This window comes from Dendrobates tinctorius, unplaced genomic scaffold, assembly GCF_039654945.1.
Source record: "Dendrobates tinctorius isolate UK_male_01 unplaced genomic scaffold, ASM3965494v1 ptg000070l, whole genome shotgun sequence".
Classification (NCBI taxonomy): Eukaryota; Metazoa; Chordata; class Amphibia; order Anura; family Dendrobatidae; genus Dendrobates; species Dendrobates tinctorius.
The window spans coordinates 42,034,859-42,057,626 of record NW_027361738.1 but is presented as its reverse complement, the minus strand read 5'-3'; the positions used below and the strand labels follow the sequence as shown (position 1 = coordinate 42,057,626).

Genomic DNA, 22,768 nt, shown 5'->3' with positions numbered 1-22,768 from the left:
GCCCTTGCGACCGCCTTCCGGAAGAATGAAGAGGGAATCAGACTTCCGGAAGGGTGCAGTCCTGGACACGTAAATCCGCAATGCTCTGACGAGGTCAAGCGTATGCAGAGCCTTCTCCACTCTATGAACCGAAACTGGACAAAGGGATAGCAGTGAGATTTCCTCATTGAGGTGAAAGGTGGACACAACCTTCTGAAGGAAGGATGGTACAGTACGGAGAACCACCTTGTCCTGGTGAAAAGCTAGGAAAGGCCGTCTGCAGGAAAGTGCTGACAATTCAGACACTGCGTAGCGAGGTGATTGCCACTAGAAAAACCACTTTCTGTGACAGAATGCAGAGTGGGACTTCTTTAAGAAGTTCGAAGGGTGGTGCCTGCAATGCTGTCAGGACCAGGTTGAGGTCCCACGTTTCCAGTGGACGTCTGTAGGGGGGAACCAAATCGAGAAACTCCCTGGAGAAAAGTCCTTACTTGCGGTTTGGTAGCAATGCGCCTTTGAAAAAGGACTGAAAGTGCCGACACCTGACTCTTAAGCGAGCCTAGGGATAGCTTGGCGTCTAGGCCCGATTGAAGGAAACCTAGTACCTTCGGGAGGGAATAAGGGAGTGGGACCTGTCCGTGAGATTCGCACCAGGAAAAGCTCTACAGGTACGATAATAAATCTTGGCGGAGGCTGGCTTCCTTGCCCTGATCATGGTCGCAATGACATCCGGTGAGAACCCTGCCTGGGTTAGAATCCAGGTTTCAAGGGCCATGCAGTCAAATTGAGAGCCCCTGAATTCTGATGGTAGAACGGACCTTGTGACAGAAGGTCGTGACGGTTGGGGAGACGCCAGGGGGTGTCTGCTGTAAGTTGTACGATGTCGGCGTACCATGTACGTCTGGGCCAGTCCGGCGCGATCAGGATGGTTGGACCTCCCTCTTGTTTGATCTTCCTCATGACCCTGGAGATCAGGGGGAGGGGTGGAAAAATGTACAGGAGCTGGAACTGGGTCCAGTCCTGGACCAGGGCATCCGCTCCAAGCGACCGCGGGTCGTGTGTCCTGGCCATGAAATTGGAGACCTTGGCATTGAGATGGGATGCCATTAGGTCCACATCCGGTGCTCCCCAGCGTTGACAGATCTGGTAAAAAATTTTGGGGTGGAGAGACCACTCCCCCGAGTCCATTCCTTGCCTGCTGAGGAAGTCGGCTTCCCAGTTTTCCACACCCGGAATGTGGACCGCAGAGAGTACCGACCTCGTGTCTATCGCTCAGTGGAGGATATGTGCCACTTCTCTCTTCGCCTGGGCGCTGCGGGTCCCGCCTTGGTGATTCACATATGCCACCGCCGTGGCATTGTCTGACTGTATTCGTATGTGAGAGGCTGCAAGCAAGTGATGAAAGGTTCTCAGTGCCAGGAAGATGGCCCGGATTTCCAGGATATTGATGAGTAAGGTCGCTTCCATTGGTGACCACTTAACTTGTGCTCTGTGATGTAGGTGCACCGCACCCCAACCTGTCAGGCTTGTATCGGTGGTCAGGACCTTCCAGTGACCTGAGAGAAAAGATTTTCCTCTTGCAAGCGAAGTTGGCTTGAGCCACCAGTGTAGGGACCTCCTGGTTGACGATGTCAACCGGACCTCCCTGTCGAGGGAGAAGGGGTTCCTGTCCCAAGATCTGAGGATGGCTAGTTGAAGAGGCCTGAGGTGAAACTGGGCAAATGGCACTGCCTCCATTGCTGCTGCCATCCTGCCGAGGACTCTCATGGCAAACCGGAGAGATCGGGGAGGATAGCGGAGGAGTGTGCGAACTTCCAGATGGAGGGCCAGTGTCTTGTCCTTGGGAAGGAGCACCAGACCCCTGGAGGTGTCGAATAACATCCCCAGGAAGGTTAGAGTCTGACTCGGGGTAGTCGATGATTTTTGTAGGTTGACTAACCATCCCAGATGACTCAGTGTGTCTACTGTGATTGCGACACTGACCTCCCATTCCTTGAAGGTGGAAGACTTGATGAGAAGGTCGTCCAGGTACGGAACAACTAGAATGCCTCAGGAGTGTAGAACGTCCATGGTGGCTGCCATGACCTTGGTAAACGTTCTTGGAGCCGTGGCGAGTCCGAACGGGAGAGCGACAAACTGGTAGTGGTTTTTGTTGATCGCGAACCAGAGAAACCTTTGATGGGCGGGAGCAATTGGTATGTGCAGATATGCATCTTGTATGTCTATGGAGGCAAGGCATTCTCCCTGCTCCATGGATGTTATGATGGACCGGAGGGACTCCATGCGGAAATGACGGACCCATACATATTTGTTGAGCTGTTTTAGGTCTAGTATGGGCCGGACGCAGCCTCCTTTCTTGAGAACTACAAATAGATTGGAGTAGAACCCTCGGAATCTTTCGTTCGCGGGAACCGGTACTATGACTCCTGCTTGAAGGAGAGAGGAGACCGCTTGGTGGAAGGCACGAGCCTTGTCTGATGGTGTTGGTGGAATAGAGAGGAAGAACCGGTTCAGTGGAGTGGAAGTGAACTCTATATTGTATCCGGAAGACACTATTTCCCTGACCCACCTGTCTTCTGTAATTGGCAGCCAGACTTGCTGAAAGAGTAGAAGTTGCCTGTCTACTGGTGGGATGTCTTCCGGAGTTCGTGAGTCATGATGAAGCGAAGTTCTGAGGTTTTCCTCCCTTGGGTTTCGCTTGGCCTGCTTTCGACTGCCAAGTCCTGTCCGGTCTGTGCTCTGTACGTGGGTTGTCCCTGCGTGGAGAGCGGTTACGATTTTGCGCTGGTCGCAAGACGGACCAGCCCGAAGAGTTCCGAAAGGATTGGAATCGTGTTTGGTTTCTCCGTTTGAACGTGCGTTTAGGTTTCAGTTGAGGGAGAGAGGTACTCTTACCCCCAGTGGCATTGGATATCATTGTGTCCAACTTTTCGCCGAAAAGCCTTCCACTAAGGTATGGAAGATGCATGAGGGACTTCTTTGAGGCCGCATTCGCTTTCCATTCTCGCAGGCAGAGGATATGCCGAATCGTAATGGCGTTTGCCGCTATCCCAGCTAGACCTCTTGCTGAGTCTAGGGCTGCATGAAGCATGTAGTCTGCTACCACTGCTATATGAACCGCTTGGTCCGAGAGCCCGGTAATTGCTTGAAGACCCTCCTGCAGTTTTTTGGCCCAAGCCAGGATGGCCTTGGCCGCCCAAATTGAAGCGAACACAGGGGCCAGGGAGGCCCCTGCCGCTTCGAAAATGGATCGAGCCATGTGTTCTACTTGCCGGTCTGCTGCGTCCCTGAGGGTTGAGCTATCTGGCAGTGAGAGTAGGGTCTGTGCTGCTAGTCTAGATACCGGGGGTCCACTTCGGGTGGATCTGTCCACTCTTTGGTGTCCTTCTGTGAGAAGGGGTACTTCGCTTCCAAATATTTGCGATTGGCAAATTTTTTCTCAGGCTGCGAAAACTGCTTAGTAAGTATCGTTTGAAACTCATGGTGATTAAGGAAGACCTTAGGCGGTTTCAGAACACTTTCAAAGCAAATCTTATGTTCTGGGGCTGGATCTGAAATTTCCAGCACCCGATGGATGGCAGAGATTATGTCCTCAACTAGCGCTGTATTGCTAGGGGGACAAGGTACCACGGACCTCTCCATTTCGTTGTCTGAGTCGGAGTCACAGATGCCTTCCGAATCCTGTGTATCGCTAAGGTGTTCCATGGAGGGCGATCTGGGGCGGAGGTCTTCTGTGGTAGGGGATCTCTGTGGTGAACTGCATTGTCTGTCTCTGATAGGGGACTGCCTAGGAAACCTGGAATGACGGAGTCTCTCCCTGGGGGGGGATGACCGCGTGCTATAGGACGACTCAGGTGATCGCGACCTGTGGGTCCGCTTACGTCTGTGAGTGTCGGAAACAGCATGTTCCTGAGACAAGCTGTCCGTTTGCTGGGTAACGTTCGTAGCCGAGACACGACCCTGCAGAGCTTGCAGCAATGTAGCGGTTAAGTTATCTATGGACTGTGTCATAGACTGCGACATCTGAGTAGCCCATTCCGGCGTGGTATCCAACACTGAAGCGTTGGTAGGGACTCCCTGGGGTTCTGACCCAGAGTTCTGGATGCAATCCTTTGCAGTGCGGATACGTGCTGCCACTGGGGAGAGTGGTTTTGCAGGCTGTGCAGAATGCATAGAAACATTCCTGCCTGGTTCTCTTTCTTGAGCCCGGCATAGTGCACAGAGGCTGGCTATCAGGGATCCTACAGGGGTGGCTACGCAGAGGGAACCCACAGAGAGCCTTATAGGTAGTATGGATTCACAGCTGAGTAAAGAGAACCCAGGTGTGATCTTACCCCACCAGTGCCCCTAGGTCCAGCGCTGATAATTCACAGTTCTGTGCCCCCTGGAGACTGCTGTGGTTCTCCTTCTCGCTGGGGGCGTTCGTTGTCAGATATGCCTGCAGCCAAAAAAAAATGGCCACCGGGACGCTGAGGAGAGGGTGGAGAGCTGAAAAGGGCGCGCTGGGCTATGTAGAAACGCGCCCTTTCTGCCTCGATCCGCCCCTTCTATGACACTATAGATTGTCATCTTAGTCATCCAGGGGGCGGGCCGAGGGTCGGAGAAAAGGCGACGGCTTCAGCTAGGCCGAAGCCGCGGTCTCAGTTAGAGGTCTTATGCCCAGGAGGGCTCCAGGGCGGCGCGGTAGTCCGGGAGGGGGTCGGATCTGCACCAGACCCCCCCGGAATGGGCGACTGGCTAGCGGTGGGGACAGCAGGGGTAGCAGTTCCTGTTTGGGGGGGTCCCTCTGAAGCGCTATGGAGCCGCTGCTGCTGCAGAAACAGGGGCGCAGAAAGCCCTGTCTCTGCTGTGCCATGTCTGCCTGCACCCTCCCCCGGCCCCAGCAGGATCCCACAGCTGGTCTGGGGTCCCTGGTGCAGAGTGCTACCTATTCACCGACCCTACCTGAGATGTCTCAACCTAATGCCCCCTGAGGGGGATTAGGGAGGGTGCGTCTGTAACCGTCAGGGCGTCTTCATCCTCGCCTCGACCTCAACCCAGACCCCAAAGGAGTTGGGGAAGGAGGGGGGTCTCAACTTCGGACCAGTACCCGAGGGACTGGGGAAGGAGCGACATGGGGAATAGCCATCTCCATTTCAACTGGGCACCCCTAAAAAGGGGGCCAAGGAAGGAGCCATGCCGGGAGTCTCGCTGGAGACCCCACTTTTCTTCATCAGTATTCCGGACGAAAAAAGAAAAACGGAAGAAAAAAAAAAAGGTGTGCCTCCTTGCGACACTAAGCAAAAACTGGAGAAGGTTGGCGCCGTCCAGGGGTGTATACTGCAGAGGAGGAGCCATAGTTAATCTTTTTCAGATTATGCATAGTGTCGCCTCCTAGTGGACAGCAGCATAACACCGATGGTTCTGTGTCCCCCAATGAGGCGACAGAGTAAGTGCATTTAAATCATACAGAGTTCATAGTAATACTGTATTTGATCAAACGTAGCATAAAAGCCGTCCCACCATCGACAAGGTGACTCTGTGGTCGGGGCGGTCCTACACTGTCTAGTATTAGTAACCTTATCATGTGTCAAAGTTGACGTCTGTGTGAATAAGGGCAGACAAGGACCGGGTCCCAACCACCGGACACCAGACAGGGGAAGCCTTTAAATATAAAGGTGACCGCCCCGACCACAGAGTCACCTTGTCGATGGTGGGATCGCTTTTATGCTATGTTTGATCAAATACAGTATTACTAAGAACTCTGTATGATTTAAATGCACTTTTGCTTTTTACTTATTTAATTATAGCAGGGTTTTTTTCATTTTGTCTTTTGTAGGTTTTGTATACCCAAATAATAAGAGCTAATCATTAGCAGCCACTCTGGGAACCTACCTGTGCTTCCCCCAGATCATTATTAACCACAGTAAAGTTTAACCCAAGTTCTTCCACATCTCCTTCGTAGCTCTTCAGGAACAGTAAGTTCTTGTACATTTCTGGATCCAGAGAAGCCAGGTGGTGAATGTCCACATCAGCGCTGGTACCCAACAACTTGGATAAGAAGAAGCTGGCAAATGGCAGTTCCACCAACATGTTCTCATACAGCGCCTGCAGAGACAAAGATCATTTCCATCAGACTTTATGAATAGTGCGTCCTTTCCACGTTTGTACGTTTCGGATATAAAATGTTGCATATATTAGATTATCGATGATAAGAATGAGCAAAAAGATTCAAACTACCCTCAATGGTAGACAAACCAAGGCATCCTAGTGCTGGTATCCTGGACTCCTCGGCCGATTACTACGCTCACGTGATGTAATGATGTCATGCGAGGCCAAGTGACGTCACGACATTGTGGATGCATAGTATGGGGCAGACGCACCCATTATTCTGGGCAATAATTACAGGTGCACAAGTGAACACTGCCTTGGTTCAGCTGCTAAGGAGGACAGTTTTAGATGCTGGACCAAGGTAGGTCAAATCTTTTTGGTCATCTTGAATATTCTGTTAAATAAGTGATCCAACCTTCATTATTTCAGGCTGATCTAGCATATTGAAGACTATTGCCTCAATTCATCAAGACCAGTGATTTTCACGCCAGTCTTGATGAGGGAGTCACATGCTCCTGATTCATATAAAGGCGCACACCTTTTAATGAATCAGGCAAGTGACATGCATCTCGCCACAAATCTTACTCCAGTCAGGGACTGGAGTAAGACTTCTGGAGTAAGAATTGCCATAGTTGGTCAAGGATTAGATGAACTGTAGTGTGATTCTCCCATCCCTTCACTCATGCTGATATGAAAACTCTAAAAGTCGTAAAATTTTTCCAACTCCACACAGTGCAAAAATTTAGCGACTTTTCTAAGCAATTTATGCTGGCGTAATAACTTTGAAGATTTGGAGCCATAACATACTCTTGTGCAAAAAAAAAAGAAGTGAACAATAAATGGTCAAAACTCAAAAGCCTAATTGTGCGAACAGGTTAATGTGTATTTTCCAAAAACATTTCATATCATATAACTGGGAGTCTAACTATGGAGACCCTACCAAATGCTAAAACACAGAAGTCGGAGCACTTAGTTCTCTTTTAACATAGTTTTCTCTTTCTATCTGTTGCGTTAGTAGATGTCGGAGAAGATAAACTGCATCCTGCCTAATCTCGTGCATCTGTATGGGGGCATCAGGAAGGAGAGTTGTGATCCCAAAACTATTATGTGTGTGAACAACTTCAGAGACAGCTCTGTTTCCATACATTTTACTTGTCATGATACTGTAGAGATCAAATATGCCACCATTGGTGATCAGTGACACTACATTCTGCTGTAGCCGCATATGGCAATACCGGATTATGCTCCATTAGCCAATTGATATACAACTTGAATGGGTCCAACAAGATGTAATGTTGCTATGTGCCATCTTGAAGTCCATTTGTGAGGTATACGGTACATCAGAATAATTAGTATTGTCCATAACATGGCTTCTGTGACCACAGATATAACAGCTAATATAGTAGTAATGTGCAATCCACTTACATATCAATCCCATAACTGGGCACACACTTATCTCATCAGGAACCATCCTGACACTTTCAATGTTAGCAACTGGTATATAACAGACTTCAATAATATCTAAATGAGCTTAGTGGTTGTCCAGCTATCATTAACCCTGGTGAGATGCCAAGGTCTACAAACTTCAGCTTACCCCAACATGTTTGCATGACTGCAGCCTTGTAGGAAACAAAGCTAATAAGGGATCATTTATGACCACTGAGTTGTTTGGCAATGGGGGACAGTCATTACTTCAATCTATATATGATTGGCCGAACTGGTCTAACTAGCATTATATTTTTTTCTAAAACAAAAATGCATGCTTGCAGAGGTCTATCCATAATCTATGATTATTTATATGGCAAGGGCAGGGGAGGACCTGAATAGTATAGCCTGTGTTGTGCTCACTGATTCAAAAATATTTTATTCCTATTCCAACTTTACACTTTTTGCTACTCAGCACTTAATGACTGGCCATGGTATACAAAGAAATTCTCATTTAACCTGTTGTTAAATTATCCATGATGAATTATTTTCTTTTATAATTAGGCCCATATTGTTATGTGAGCTTGTATATACAATATACCAGTTATTTGTCCTTTAGTATTTGTTCAAGCCCTTATATATTTTCCAAAAATCCAATTTATCTATGTAATTTTGTTATTTATTATACATGGATTTTTTCCATTTATTTCTATTGTGGGCTGAACTTTTTCTCCTGCTCAATGTCTGCATTGCTTTTTCTTGTATGTGTAGTGTAAGTGTAAGTGTAGGGCTTGTGCAATATAGGGCTAGTTGTGGACTGCCCTTGTAATGGCAGGAGCCTGGGGATCAGATAATGGTCAGCTTGTGAGGGATTTGACAGGGCATTGTCCTCCCATCGCTAACTTCCTGTATTCATACAGAGTATCCCTGGGGACTCCAGACCGTCTGCAAAAATTGGTAAGATTGTTCCTGTTTTTTATTCTCATCTATTGGTTATATAAATATATAAGTGCAATTGGCTATGGCATTTTGCTGCTAATTTTTATGCTGTATCCAATATATATATAGATTGCTGTTTGGATATACTAGCCGCATTCTATATTCCTATTTGATGTTTTTGGGTGTTTTCAATTATCCTATGGGGATCACCCATATTATGGGCATCCAATTTTAATCACGATTTGGTGACACTGTAGTTTTGGTATCTTTTAAGTTATGCATTAAAAGTTATATTTTATCTCACTTGCTGCTCTATATATACATATTTTGGTGAGAATCAATTGTCATTTTCTGATCGATATTGGCATTTTTTGCTGTATTTAGAAATAGAACTAAGCAACAGCACATGTGAAAAAGTCTTGGATATACGAATAGCTCACAGACTGCACGTGAGTCAACAGTGTGATGCAGCAGCAAAAAAGGCCTCACAGTTCTAGGATGTATTAAGAGTAACATAGAGTCTGGATCGCATTAAGTAATTATTTCCAACTACGCCTCTTTGGTCAGACCTCATCTGGAATACTGTGTGCTGTTCTGGGCACCACATTTTAAAAAAGAATATAATAAACTGGATCAAGTTCAGAGATGAATTACCAGGATGGCGAGAGAACTGCAATCTATGTCCTACGAATAATGATTAAAGGATATGGTAACATCTAACTTGCAAAAAAGAAGCCTAAGAGGAGACTTAATATAGGTCTACAAATATCTGAAGGGATGTCATAGTTTAGAGGAATCATCCTTATTCTCATTTTCACATGGAAACACGAGAAGCAATGGAATTAAACTGAAAGGTAGAAGGTACAGATTAGATATTAGAAAACACTTTTTGATAGTGAGACGGATCAATGAGTGGAACAGGCTGCCACGAGAGAGGTAGTGAGTTCTCCTTCAATGGAAGTATTCAAACAGAGGCTGGACAGACATCTGTCTGAGATGGTTTCAAGAATCCTGCACTTAGCAAGGGGTTGGACATGATAACCCTGGAGGTCCCTTCCAACTCTAACATTCTATAATTCTATATATTCCCACACACTGACACTAATTGAAATTTCTCCCAGTGAAGTCATTTCTGCACTGTCAGACTTTTCCTCACTGTGCTAGCAGTGATCTCACTGGATGTCACTGCAGTTCAGGAGCCCGGCTAGGAAAGCAGCCTCAGTGACCGGCAGTAACCTCGATGACATCACCGCCAATCACTGAGGCTGCGCTCGAAGCAGCTGATTAATCAATGGATCTCAGCCTGGATGGTCACAACTATGCATTGTCTAGGTTGAAAACTATTTATCCCCAGACATAGATTATGGCGTGGGACAGAACGACAGACAATTGAGGGATATGGCTGTTTTTATTTTTGTTTTATTATGGGATGGAATGGGCGCTCAATGGAACGGGCATTTGGTGAATATAATTGTGTTTGCTATCTATATATATAAAGCTGAGTGTATGTATGTGTGTATGTATCAAGCCACATTTAATGGAGTGAGGGGAAAATAGTGGAGTGAGGGGAAAAAAGTGGAGTGAGGGGAAAATGAGAAGAGTGAGGGGAAAATAGTGGAGTGATCGGAAAATGACAGGTGTGAGGGAAAATGAGAGGTGTGATGGAAAATGAGAAGAGTGAAGGGGGAAAATGAGAGGAGTGAGTGGGGAAAATGAGAGGAGTGAGGGGGGAAAATAAGAGGAGTGAGGGGAAAATGAGAGAAGTGAGGTGCTGCTGCAGTATGATGCTGTGTATAGAGAAGAGTGGGGCGCTGCAGGTGGAGGCTGTGTATAAGGCCACATTCACACGTTCAATATTTGGTCAGTATTTTACCTCAGTATTTATAAGCCAAAACTACGAGTGGGAGAAAAATACAGAAGTGGTGACATGTTGCTAATATACTTTTCCTCTGATTGTTTTACTCCATGTTTTAGCTTGCAATCACTGAGGTAAAAATACTGACCAAATAAAGTGTGAACGAGGTCTAAAGGAGAAAAGTGTGGTGCTGCAGAAGAAGTACGCTTTATTGTAATTAGTGCAATTTCTCTTGGGATCAAGTGTTTCCAATTGTATATGGAAGAGGAGTGTGAGGTGTTGCAGGAGGAGGCGATTATAAAGGAGAAAAGCTGTGCTGCAGAAAAATGCTGTGTATAAAGGAGGAGCGTGAGGTGCAGGAGGAGGCTGTGTAAAAAGAAGGCACATGAGGTGCAGGAGGAATAAGGCTGCGTTGCAAATCTGTAGTGTTGAATATATGATGTGAAATGTTTTTATGTGCAATATAATCATTATAATTTGTTATAACTAACCACATTTAGTTACTATGCCCGGTCAACGCCGGGCTCTTCAGCTAGTTTTTAAATAAAAAGGAAAAGTATGTATTTTTATTTCTAATAAAAGACTTTATTCTGGCTGTGTGATTATTATTTACAATATAACTATAGGAATAGTAATGGAGAGGGCTTGATGTCACCAGACAATACAAAGGTGACATCAACCCCACAAATTTGAACCCCATTTATCATCAAAACAAAGCAAGTGGGAAGAGCCAGACAAAGCGACTGAATTAGCACATTTAATGAATGCACCTTTTCTGCGTGGCTACAAGCTGCAATTTTTAGGCAGAGAGGCCAGGCCCCTTACCACCCTGAGAATTCCAACCCCCAGTTGTCCACTTTAGTTTGGTTGGTTGTCAAAAATGGGGGAGGGACCATGTTAGCTTTTACTTTTTTTTCCATTTTTGTGTGTCAGAAGCCACCCAAAAAATCACTGCATCTGGAGTGAAGATAAATCCTGTTCCATCTCCATCTAAAGCTTTGAAAAACAGTAGTGCAGAAGGTCTAGGACAAGCTGTATGGTATAAATCTGGTGGTCCAGTTGCCAGTGGGGTTTTAGATAGTGTGGATATGCCATAAATGTATGAGATGGGAGGTCTAGCACCTTTCCAAACAAAGAAATTTGTGTCAATTATGTATCTAATAGAACACTTCCACATCATCTACATGAATCCAAAAACCTTAATTTGATTTCCTTGGGCTATATTTAAAGCATCTCTCATGTCCTTGTATAATTCCTATATAAATGTTGCCATCTCTTCTCAGTATTCGCCTGATGAAGGGGCCTTCTGAGCTCTGAAAGCTTGCAAATATAATTTCTCTGGTTAGCCAATAAAGGTATCACTCCTTGAATACTCTTCTCAATTTTTTTTTGAGGACATAAGTATTTATATCTATTTTTCTGGCTAACACGGTACGACAATATTATTTTGTATTGTACATCGTGTGAATTATGTGGAATTATAAAATGAATGCAATAAAAAATTAGAAGTACCTCAGTAAGGAATGAGCAGTGCAAAAAAAATATTGTAGGATAGCTGAAATTTGACAGAAACAATATTCATCTGTATGTACCGTATACACTAAAGTCAGCAGCTTGAGTCCCCTAGATTTAAAAAATAAAGTGACATAGATGGAAAATAATAAATTCTAATGTTATCCACTGAACTGAATAATAACCTAGAATGACTAAGCTCCCTTCTGAGGTGCCGCAGGCAGAAATTCATATTTTTCATTTATATCCAGGGAATATGAACCCCCGTTGTTGATTGTGGGGGTCCAATTGCTGGGACATGGACTGATGTGTAGAACGGGGCATTTCCTCTACCAGAATGGCACAGCTGTGTGATATTCAACTGCGGCTACATTCATTCCCTATAGGGCTGCCAAGCGTTACACTAAGATTTTTCACAGCTGACCCATGTCGAATAAATGGAATGGTGTTTTGCATCCAACATGCTTCTCTATTTTGCAGAAAGGATAAAAGTGCCCTGTCGGGAATAAAAACATGGATTTTTGTGATAACTCACCGTAAAATCCTTTTCTCCGTTACACCGCTCCGACATACTCACCCGGCCTCCGCTCCCACGCCGCAGCCTCTTTCCACCCGACGGCCGCAGCGGTCACCTGAGACGGGCTCGCGACAGATGCCTTCCCTGCATGCTATGCGCATGCGCCATATGCCGCGGTCGCGCCTCCTTCCTGCTTCTTATGCTCCTGCTGTGCCCTGACCCGGAAGCACCTTTGGACCAATGGCTGACCAGACGGGGCCATATCAGGCCGCTTCCCCCTGAGGGAGGCGCCTGATCGTTGTGTTTCCTAACACTCTGGCCTCGCTTCATCGTGTGCACTCTGCTCCTGCAGTTCCAGTGTTGGCTGCTCCTCACAGCAGCTTCTCAGTCCTGCTACCTGTGTTCCTTGTTCTCTTCCGCAGTTCTGTCTCCAGTGTTCCTGCCGTCCTGCTACAGTCCTGCCTTCAGTGTTCCTGCCATCCTACTCCAGTCCTGCCTTCAGTGTTCCTGCCGTCCTACTCCAGTCCTGCCTTCAGTGTTCCTGCTGTCCTACTCCAGTCCAGCCTCCAGTGTTCCTGCCGTCCTACTCCAGTCCTGCCTTCAGTGTTCCTGCCAGCCTACTCCAGTCCAGCCTCCAGTGTTCCTGCCGTCCTACTCCAGTCCTGCCTTCAGTGTTCCTGCTGTCCTACTCCAGTCCTGCCTTCAGTGTTCCTGCTGTCCTACTCCAGTCCTGCCTTCAGTGTTCCTGCTGTCCTACTCCAGTCCTGCCTTCAGGGTTCCTGGCGTCCTACTCCAGTCTCAGTCTTACTCCGGTCCATCCTGAGCCGCCCCTCTCGGGACCGGCTACCGTGGTACTCGAACCCCTGGGCCTGCTCCTAATATAGGGGTCGGTTCCACCTGGCAGCTCGCCCGGGGACCCTCGGTGCCACGGTCTAGAGGGTCCACTCCCGGAGTTTCCTGCTCCAGACCAACCACGCTAACAGTACGATCAGGCCATGGACTCCACCGGTACTAAGGCTGCTACCCAGAAAGAGTTGCTATTCCTACGGGAGAATCAGGGGCGCATTATGTCAGTCATGAAGTCGATGGACACCCATTTGTCGGCTTTACAGGTGGCCGATCCTGGAAATGCCACTCAGCTGGCCAGTCTCCAACAGGAGCTGGGTCAGCAGCAAGATACTCAAGCCCACATTTTGTCCTACATGGCCTCCTTTGATAGTCGCTTGTCGGTCCATCAGGCTGCCACTGCAGTGCCTCCTCCTCCTCCTGCGTCTACTGCTCTCCCGACGCCCCACCTCGCCAAGCCGCCTCGTTTCACCGGGGATCCCAAGCTCTGTAGGGGGTTCTTAAATCAGTGTAGTCTCCACTTTGAATGGCTGCCGCAGCAATATCCCTCGGATCGGGCCAAAGTGGCCTTCATCACGTCCCATCTGGAGGGAGAGGCCCTGTCTTGGGTAAACCCGCTCTGTGAATCTGACGACCCGGTCGTCTCGAGTCTCCCAGTTTTCCTGGATATGTTTCGTAAGGTTTTCGATGAGCCGGGTCGGTTATCATCTCTCACTGAGTCACTCTTTAACTTACACCAGGGCTCTCTCACGGTCGGACAGTACGCTATTCGCTTTTGCACTATCTCCTCCGAGCTCGGCTGGAATAACGCGGCTTTGGTGGGGGCATTCTGGCGCGGTCTTTCTAGTAGAATAAAGGATGAACTCGCAGGTCGAGATACCTCATCCACCTTAGATGACTTTATCTCGCTGGCTACCCGCATTGATCTGCGCTTTCTGGAGCGCGCTCGGGAGTCAGAGAGAGACAGGCGGTCCTCCAGGTCAGTTTCTCCTTTCAACCGGTCTGCTCAAAAGCTCAAGAACAATGGAAAGGACACCATTGTAGGCATTTACTACAGGCCGCCTGTGCAAGCTGAAGATATGGATGAACTCTTTATGCATCAAATGGCCAAGTTCTCCAAAAAATATGACATAGTTGTCATGGGAGATTTCAACTATCCAGACATTTGTTGGGAATCTCTCTCAGGCAAAACGAACAGGTCAAGGAAATTCTTATCCTCTCTTGCTGACAACTTTTTCTTCCAAAAGGTAGAGGAGAAAACAAGGGGAACTGCTACCTTGGATCTAATCCTTATAAACAGGGAGGAAATGGTTGAGGAGGTAAAAGTGGCTGGGACCCTAGGAGGTAGCGACCATGCTATTTTAGAATTTTGGATAACTAGAGGAGGAAGACCTGTGAAGTCTCAGACGTCAAGGTTAGATTTCAGAAAGGCAGATTTTAAGGGATTCAGAAAGAGAATTGGAGGGATCCAATGGCTGGATATCCTTAAAGACAAAAATGTCCAGGAAGGAAGAGAAATCTTGAAAAATGAAATTCTCAAAGCACAATTGTTAACAATTCCGAAAAGAGGGAAGAATAGGAAGCATTTAAGGAAACCAGGATGGATGAACACAGAACTTAAGCACATGCTAAAAAGGAAGAAAAAAATGTTTATAAAATGGAAAGAGGGAGGCATATCTAAAGAAGAATATAATGCTGTCTGCAGAACCTGCAGGGCACAAATCAGATTATCTAAAGCTGACAATGAATTGAGGCTTGCAAGAGATGTCAAAAGCAATAATAAAGGATTTTGGGGATATGTCAAAAGTAAAAGAAAAGTCAAAGATGCTATAGGATTTTTACAGGATGAAAATGATGAAATGGTAAGACAGGATGTTGAGAAGGCCGAACTTTTAAATTCCTATTTTGCATGTGTTTTCTCTCAGAAAGGAAATGTAACATCAACTGTTCTTCACTGTCCTATTAAGGGAATAGAAGAATCCAGGATATCTATGAACAGAAAGATAGTGAGGAAACACTTAGCTAACCTAAATGAATTCAAGTCTCCAGGTCCAGATGAATTACACCCCAGAGTACTGAAGGAGATAGCAGAAGAAATTTTTGAACCCCTCTCCATAATCTTTGAAAATTCTTGGAGAACAGGAGAAGTCCCAGAAAACTGGAGAAGAGCAAATGTTGTTCCTATCTTCAAAAAGGGGAAGAAGGTGGACCCAGGCAACTATAGGCCGGTGAGTCTGACTTCTATACCAGGAAAGATCTTTGAACAAATTATTAAACATGTATGTCAGTACCTGGATAAGAATGAAGTGATTAAACAGAGTCAGCATGGGTTTGTAACTAATAAGTCATGTCAGACTAACTTAATTTCTTTCTATGACGGAATCACTGATTGGGTGGATCAAGGAAATGCTGTAGATATAGTATATCTTGACTTCAGCAAAGCATTTGACAAAGTATCTCATACAATCCTTATTGAAAAAAATGACTAAGTATGGAATGGACAAGGCAACTGTTATGTGGATTCATAACTGGCTTAGTGATCGGACCCAAAGAGTGGTCGTAAATGGCTGCACATCCAGTTGGAATAATGTCTCAAAAGGGGTACCACAGGGCTCTGTCCTGGGCCCTGTATTGTTCAACATCTTTATCAACGATTTAGATGAAGGAATTGAGGGTAAACTGATTAAATTTGCTGATGACACAAAGCTAGGAGGGATAGCTAATACTAGAGAAGAGAGAGAGAGGATTCAAAAAGATATAAATAAACTGGAGAAGTGGGCAGCAACTAACAGAATGGTTTTTAATAGGGAAAAATGCAAAGTACTACATCTGGGCAATAAAAATGAAAAAAAGCATATACAGAATGGGAGGAATAGGGCTAAGCAACAGCACATGTGAAAAAGACTTGGGTATACTAATTGATCACAGACTGAATATGAGTCAACAGTGTGATGCAGCAGCAAAAAAGGCAAATGCAATTCTAGGATGTATTAACAGAAGCATACAGTCTAGATCACGTGAAGTCATTATTTCCCTCTACTCCTCTTTGGTCAGACCTCATCTGGAATATTGTGTCCAGTTTTGGGAACCACATTTTAAAAAAGACATCAAGAAACTGGAGCAAGTTCAGAAAAGAGCGACCAGAATGGTGACCGGTCTGCAAACCCAGTCTTATGAGGAAAGGTTGCAGTATTTGGGAATGTTTAGTTTGCAAAAGAGAAGACTGAGAGGAGACTTAATAGCTGTCTACAAATATCTAAAGGGCTGTCACATTGTAGAAGGATCAACTTTATTCTCATTTGCACAAGGAAAGACAAGAAGCAATGGGATGAAACTGAATGGGAGGAGACACAGATTAGATATTAGAAAAAACTTTTTGACAGAGTGATCAACGAGTGGAACAAGCTGCCACGAGAAGTGGTGAGTTCTCCTTCAATGGAAGTCTTTAAACAGAGGCTGGACAGACATCTGACTGGGATGATTTAGCGAATCCTGCTTTGAGCAGGGGGTTGGACCAGATGGCCCAGGAGGTCCCTTCCAACGCTACGATTCTATGATTCTCTCACGCCATTCTACTCGGTCTTCCATGGTTAAGGACTTATCAGCCTGTTCTCGACTGGTCTTCTGGGGAGATACTCCGCTGGGGGCACCCGTGCCAAGCTCGCTGTCTGACTCCTGTCCGCTTGGCGGTCGCTCCTCGGTGACCTCCAGACCTCCCGGGTCTTCCTCCAGATTACAGCTCCTACGCCGATGTTTTTGATAAGAAGGAAGCGGAGGTCCTCCCCCCACACCGGCCGTTTAACTGCCCAATTGAACTTGTTCCCGGTTCAACCCCTCCAAGGGGCAGAATCTACCCTCTGTCTCCCACAGAGACCACCGCCATATCAGAGTACGTCCGAGAGAACCTCGCCAAAGGCTTTATACGGAAATCCTCTTCGCCCGCGGGAGCCGGGTTCTTTTTTGTCAAAAAGAAGGACGGAACTCTACGGCCATGCATTGACTATAGGGGCTTGATTGAGATTACCATCAAGAACAGGTACCCTCTTCCATTCATTCCGGAGCTGTTTGACCGTCTCAGAGGGGCTCGGGTCTTTTCCAAGCTGGACCTCAGAGGAGCCTACAATCTGGTCCGTATCCGTGCAGGTGACGAGTGGAAGACCGCTTTCAACACTCGAGATGGCCATTACGAGTACCTGGTCATGCCCTTCGGTCTTTGCAATGCTCCTGCAGTCTTTCAAGAGTTCGTCAATGAGATCTTCCGGGATCTCCTATACTCCTGTGTGGTCATGTACTTAACGACATCCTCGTCTTCTCGCCGGACCTCTCGTCCCACAGAAAGAGTGTCCGTCTGGTGCTTCAGCGTCTTCGGGAGAACTTCCTGTATGAGAAGATCGAGAAATGTCTCTTCGAACAGACCTCTCTGCCATTCCTGGGATACATTATCTCCAACGCTGGTCTAAGGATGGATCCCGAGAAGTTGTCTGCCATCCTCAAATGGCCTCGCCCCGTCGGATTAAAGGCGATACAACGATTCCTCGGGTTCGCCAACTATTACCGGCAATTTGTCTCCCACTTCTCCGCTCACCCGTAAAGGGTCTACTTCCAAGGTTTGGTCTCCTGAGGCAGAGGAGGCCTTTCTGACCCTAAAACGGGCTTTCTCCACGGCTCCGGTCCTGCATCGCCCTGAGAGCGATCGACCTTTTGTACTTGAGGTGGATGCTTCCTTGACGGGTGACGGGGCGGTACTGTCCCAGAGAACCGCCTCCGGTCGCCTGCACCCTTGTGGCTTCTTCTCGAAGGCCTTTTCTCCATCCGAGTGTAACTACTCGATCGGCGACCGGGAACTTTTGGCCACCAAGTTGGCCTTGGAGGAATAGCGCCACCTCCTGGAAGGAGCTGTCCATCCTTTTGTCATCTTCTCGGACCACAAGAATCTGGCCTATCTCCAGTCTGCCCAGAGACTTAACCCTTGCCAGGCCAGATGGTCCTTATTTTTCACCCGATTTGATTTCGAGCTCCTATTCCGTCCTGGCAACAAGAATTCCAAAGCCGACGCCCTGTCCAGGATCTTCCAGCCACACGAATCCACGGAGGAACCTTCGCATATCATTGATCCCACTAGGATCATCACCGTGGCTCCGGTGAACTGGCTTACTCCCCCACCTGGCAAGACGCTTGTGCCAGAGAATCTCAAAGGTTCTTCTATGGGGGCACTCCTCCAAACTGGCCGGCCATGCCGGAACAAAGAAGACCCTTGACCTTATCACGCGTCACTACTGGTGGCTCACGCTTCGCCAAGATGTACTCGCCTTCGTGGCTTCTTGTCCATCCTGTGCAAAAAACAAAGTGCCACGGAGATCTCCGTCCGGCTTGTTGCTTCCGTTGCTTGTCCCTACGGTTCCTTGGGAAAACATCGCCATGGATCTCATCAGCGACCTACCCTGCTCTGCGGGCTGCACAGTCATCCTGGTGGTGGTGGATCATTTTTCCAAGATGGCTCACTTCATCCCTCTGCCCGGTCTTCCCTCAGCGCCGGAGCTGGCCAAAATCTTCATTCGTCAAATCTTCAGACTTCACGGACTACCTCGACGCATTGTGTCTGACTGAGGGGTTCAGTTTACCTCCAAGTTCTGGTGTTCGCTTTGTAAGCTCATGAACGTTTCCCTCGACTTCTCCTCGGCCTACCATCCACAGTCCAACGGACAGGTAGAGCGTACCAACCAAACGCTTACGGGATACTTACGTCACTTCTCTAGCGTCCACCAGAACGATTGGGTCAACTTACTCCCCTGGGCAGAGTTCGCTTATAGCAACCATGCTGGTGAGTCTTCGGCCAAGTCTCCGTTTTTCATTGTTTTTGGCAGACATCCTGGTGTTCCTCTTCCGATAACTCCTGCCTCCGAGTTACCCGCGGCTAACGCCTTGTCCTCGGAATTTTCTAAGATTTGGGCTGAGACCAACACATCACTCAAGAGATCCGCTAATCAGATGAAGCACTATGCAGACAAAAAGAGGTTGGATTCTCCTCTGTATCGTGTTGGCGACAAGGTCTGGCTCTCCTCCAAATTCGTCCGATTAAAACTGCCCTCCTACAAATTGGGCCCACGCTACATCGGTCCGTTTGAAATTCTGGGACGTATTAACGAAGTCGCCTACAAATTGAGGTTGCCTGCTTCGCTCCGGATCCCGAACACCTTTCACGTCTCTCTCCTGAAGCCTGTGGTGCTGAATCGTTTCCATTCCTCGCTTGATCCTGGTCCTCAGCCGGTGGGTGCCGATGACGTTTTTGAAGTGCAGGACATTCTCGCTGTGAAGAGGGTTAGAGGTAGGACTTTCTTTCTTGTTGATTGGAAGGGCTTTGGTCCTGAGGAAAGATCCTGGGAGCCTCGGGAGAATATCAATGCTCCCCGTATCCTCTCTTGCTAACCTCCGGGGGGGGGGGGGCGGCTTAGGGGGGGATACTGTTACACCGCTCCGCCATACTCACCTGGCCTCCGCTCCCACGCCGCAGTCAGCCTCCGCTCCCACGCAGCAGCCTCTCTCCACCCGACGGCCGCAGCGGTCACCTGAGACGGGCTCGCGACAGATGCCTTCCCTGCATGCTATGCGCATGCGCCATAGGCCGCGGCCGCGCCTCCTTCCTGCTTCTTATGCTCCGGCTGTGCCCTGACCCGGAAGCACCTTTGGACCAATGGCTGACCAGACGGGGCCATATCAGGCCGCTTCCCCCTGAGGGAGGCGCCTGATCGTTGTGTTTCCTAACACTCTGGCCTCGCTTCATCGTGTGCACTCTGCTCCTGCAGTTCCAGTGTCGGCTGCTCGTCGCAGCAGCTTCTCAGTCCTGCTACCCGTGTTCCTTGTTCTCTTCCGCAGTTGTCTCCAGTGTTCCTGCCGTCCTGCTACAGTCCTGCCTTCAGTGTTCCTGCCATCCTACTCCAGTCCAGCCTCCAGTGTTCCTGCTCTCCTACTCCAGTCCTGCCTTCAGTGTTCCTGCTGTCCTACTCCAGTCCTGCCTTCAGTGTTCCTGCCGTCCTACTCCAGTCCTGCCTTCAGTGTTTCTGCCGTCCTACTCCAGTCTCAGTCTTACTCCGGTCCATCCTGAGCCGCCCCTCTCGGTACCAGCTACCGTGGTACTCGAACCCCTGGGCCTGCTCCTAACGGTCCCTGTATAGGGGTCGGTTCCACCTGGCAGCTCGCCCGGGGACCCTCGGTGCCACGGTCCAGAGCGTCCAATTCCGGAGTTTCCTGCTCCAGACCACCCACGCTAACACTCCGAGACGCTCATTGGGGGGACACAAACTGTGGGTGTATGCTTCTGCCGCTTGGAGGCTGACACTAAGTGAAAAAAAAGAGGTTAGCTCCTCCTCCGTCGTATACATCCTCGCCCCTATTGCGGGCGGAACTCAGTTTGGTGCCAAAACAGTAGGAGGACAACAAAATCAGCCTTAATGCAGGTACAACATGTCTAGAAAAGGACCACCCTTATATCACATAAATAAATGCGTATTAACTAAACAGAAACAGAGCCAACTGGCTAATAGGGTGGGTGCTGTGTCCCCCAATGAGCGTCTCGGAGAAAAGGATTTTACGGTGAGTGAGCGTCTCGGAGAAAAGGATTTTACGGTGAGTTATCACAAAAATCTATGTTTCTCCTTCGCCTCATTGGGGGACACATACTGTGGGACGTCCTAAAGCAGTCCCTGGGTGGGAGATTGACTTACCGATCCAAACTACATGCACCTCTTGTTTAACAGGTACCCCACCGCTGCTTGGAGAATCCTTCTACCCAGGCTCGCATTTGCTGAGGCCTGAGCATGGATATTATGTTTGGCAAATGTGTGCAGGCTGGACCAGGTTGCTGCCTTGCAAACCTGTTCCGTCGAAGCCTGGTGCCGAAGCGCCCAAAAGGCGCCCCCTGCCCGGGTAGAGTGCGCTCCCATCCCTGCTGGAATCGGCGTGCCTCTAATGCGGTAGGACTCCTGAATCGTCCAACGAATCCGTCTGGCTATGGTCGATTTTGAGGCAGCGAGTCCCTTCCTGCGCCCTTCGGGGAGCACGAACAGCGTGTCCGTCTGACAAAAGGGTGCCGTCCGCGACACGTACCTCCGGAGGGCTTTCACCAGGTCTAACGTGTGAAGAGCCTTTTCCACATGGCGCACCGATGCTGGACAATATGAAGGCAAAACAACATCTTCATTAATGTGAAAAGAGGACACGACTTTCGGCCAAAAAGGAGGGGCTGGTCTGATGACCACCTTATCCCTATGGAAAGTGAGGAACGGAGCTCGGCAGGATTGGGCCGCCAGCTCTGAAACCCGCCTGATGGAAGTGATGGCCACTAGGAACACCACTTCCCAGGTAAGGTACCTCAAAGAGATATTCTGAAGCGGTTCAAATGGAGCTTCCTGCAGAACACTTAGGACCATGTTAAGGTCCCAGGCGTCCATAGGCGCCTACTAGGGAAGTACCAAGTGGGAGACTCCCTGAATGAAAAGTCTTCACCTGCAAATTAGTAGCAATTCTGCGCTGGAACAGGACGGATAAGGCCGATATTTGTCTCCAGAGGGAACCTGGGGCAAAGCCCGAGTCTAATGCTCTACCGACTGAGCTATCCGGGCTCTCTAAGCCTGACTGGAGAAAAGCCAAGATGTTGGGGATCGAGAATCCCAGCGGGGAAACACCGCGGTGTCAACACCAAGCAAAGAACACCTTCCAGGTGTGGTGGTAAATTCGTGCTGAAGCAGGCTTCTGGGCGCCAATCATTGTAGCGACCCCCTCGCTCCCGAACCCTGCCTGGGTTAGAATCTAAGATTCAACGGCCATGCCGTCAAACACAGGGTCCCTGAGTTTGGGTGGCAAATCGTCCCTTGAGACAGTAGATCTGGGCGCTCTGGCAGGTGCCAAGGAACGTCGGCGAGTAGCTGCTTTAGATCTGCGTCCCACGCTCGCCGGCACCCCTTCCGTCTTGATCTTTTTGTTGACTCTCAGAAGTAGTGGCAGTGGGGGAAAGATATGGGAGGCGAAACTGGTTCCATGGCAGAACCCACGCGTCCACCGCGAATGCCTGCGGGTCCCTGGCCTGAGCGACATATGTGGGCACCTTGGCATTCACTCTGGAAGCCATCAGGTCCACATCCGGAGCTTCCCACAGTTGACAAATCTGCTGAAAAACTTTGAGATGTAGAGACCACTCTCCGGATGCAAGACCCTGCCGGCTGAGAAAGTCTGCCACCCAATTTTCCACGCCCCGGGATGTGGACCGCCAAAATCACCAAGTGGTTTGCTTCAGCCCACTGAAGAACGAGCTCCCCCTCTGGTTGCTCTGCTGCGGGTTCCCCCTTGATGATTTATGTAAGCCACAGCCGTGGCGTTGTCCGATTGAATCCAGACAAGGCGGCCTGCTAGAAAGTGAAGAAACTTCTGCAGAGCCAGCCGAATTGCTCGTATCTCCAATGAGTTGATCAGGAGGCGTGCCTCCTGTGGCGACCACCGTCCCTGGGCTGTGTGGTGGCGAAAACACCGCTCCCCCACCGAGGAGACTGGCGTCGGTTGTCATTACCAGCCAATGATCTGGGGGAAAGGTTTCCCCTGGGCCAGAGAGGAAC

General features: G+C 48.4%; 1 protein-coding gene across 3 annotated transcripts in view; it reads right to left on the bottom strand.

Annotated features, from left to right (window-relative positions):
* The window catches only part of UBE3C (ubiquitin protein ligase E3C), a 191,556-nt gene that overhangs the window by 28,539 nt on the left and 140,249 nt on the right, over positions 1 to 22,768 (bottom strand). For all 3 annotated transcript variants that reach the window (XM_073581600.1, XM_073581602.1, XM_073581601.1), the window contains exon 20: positions 5,854 to 6,066. In XM_073581600.1, the coding sequence (XP_073437701.1) occupies positions 5,854 to 6,066 (213 nt within the window). The remainder of the gene's footprint in view (positions 1 to 5,853; positions 6,067 to 22,768) is intronic.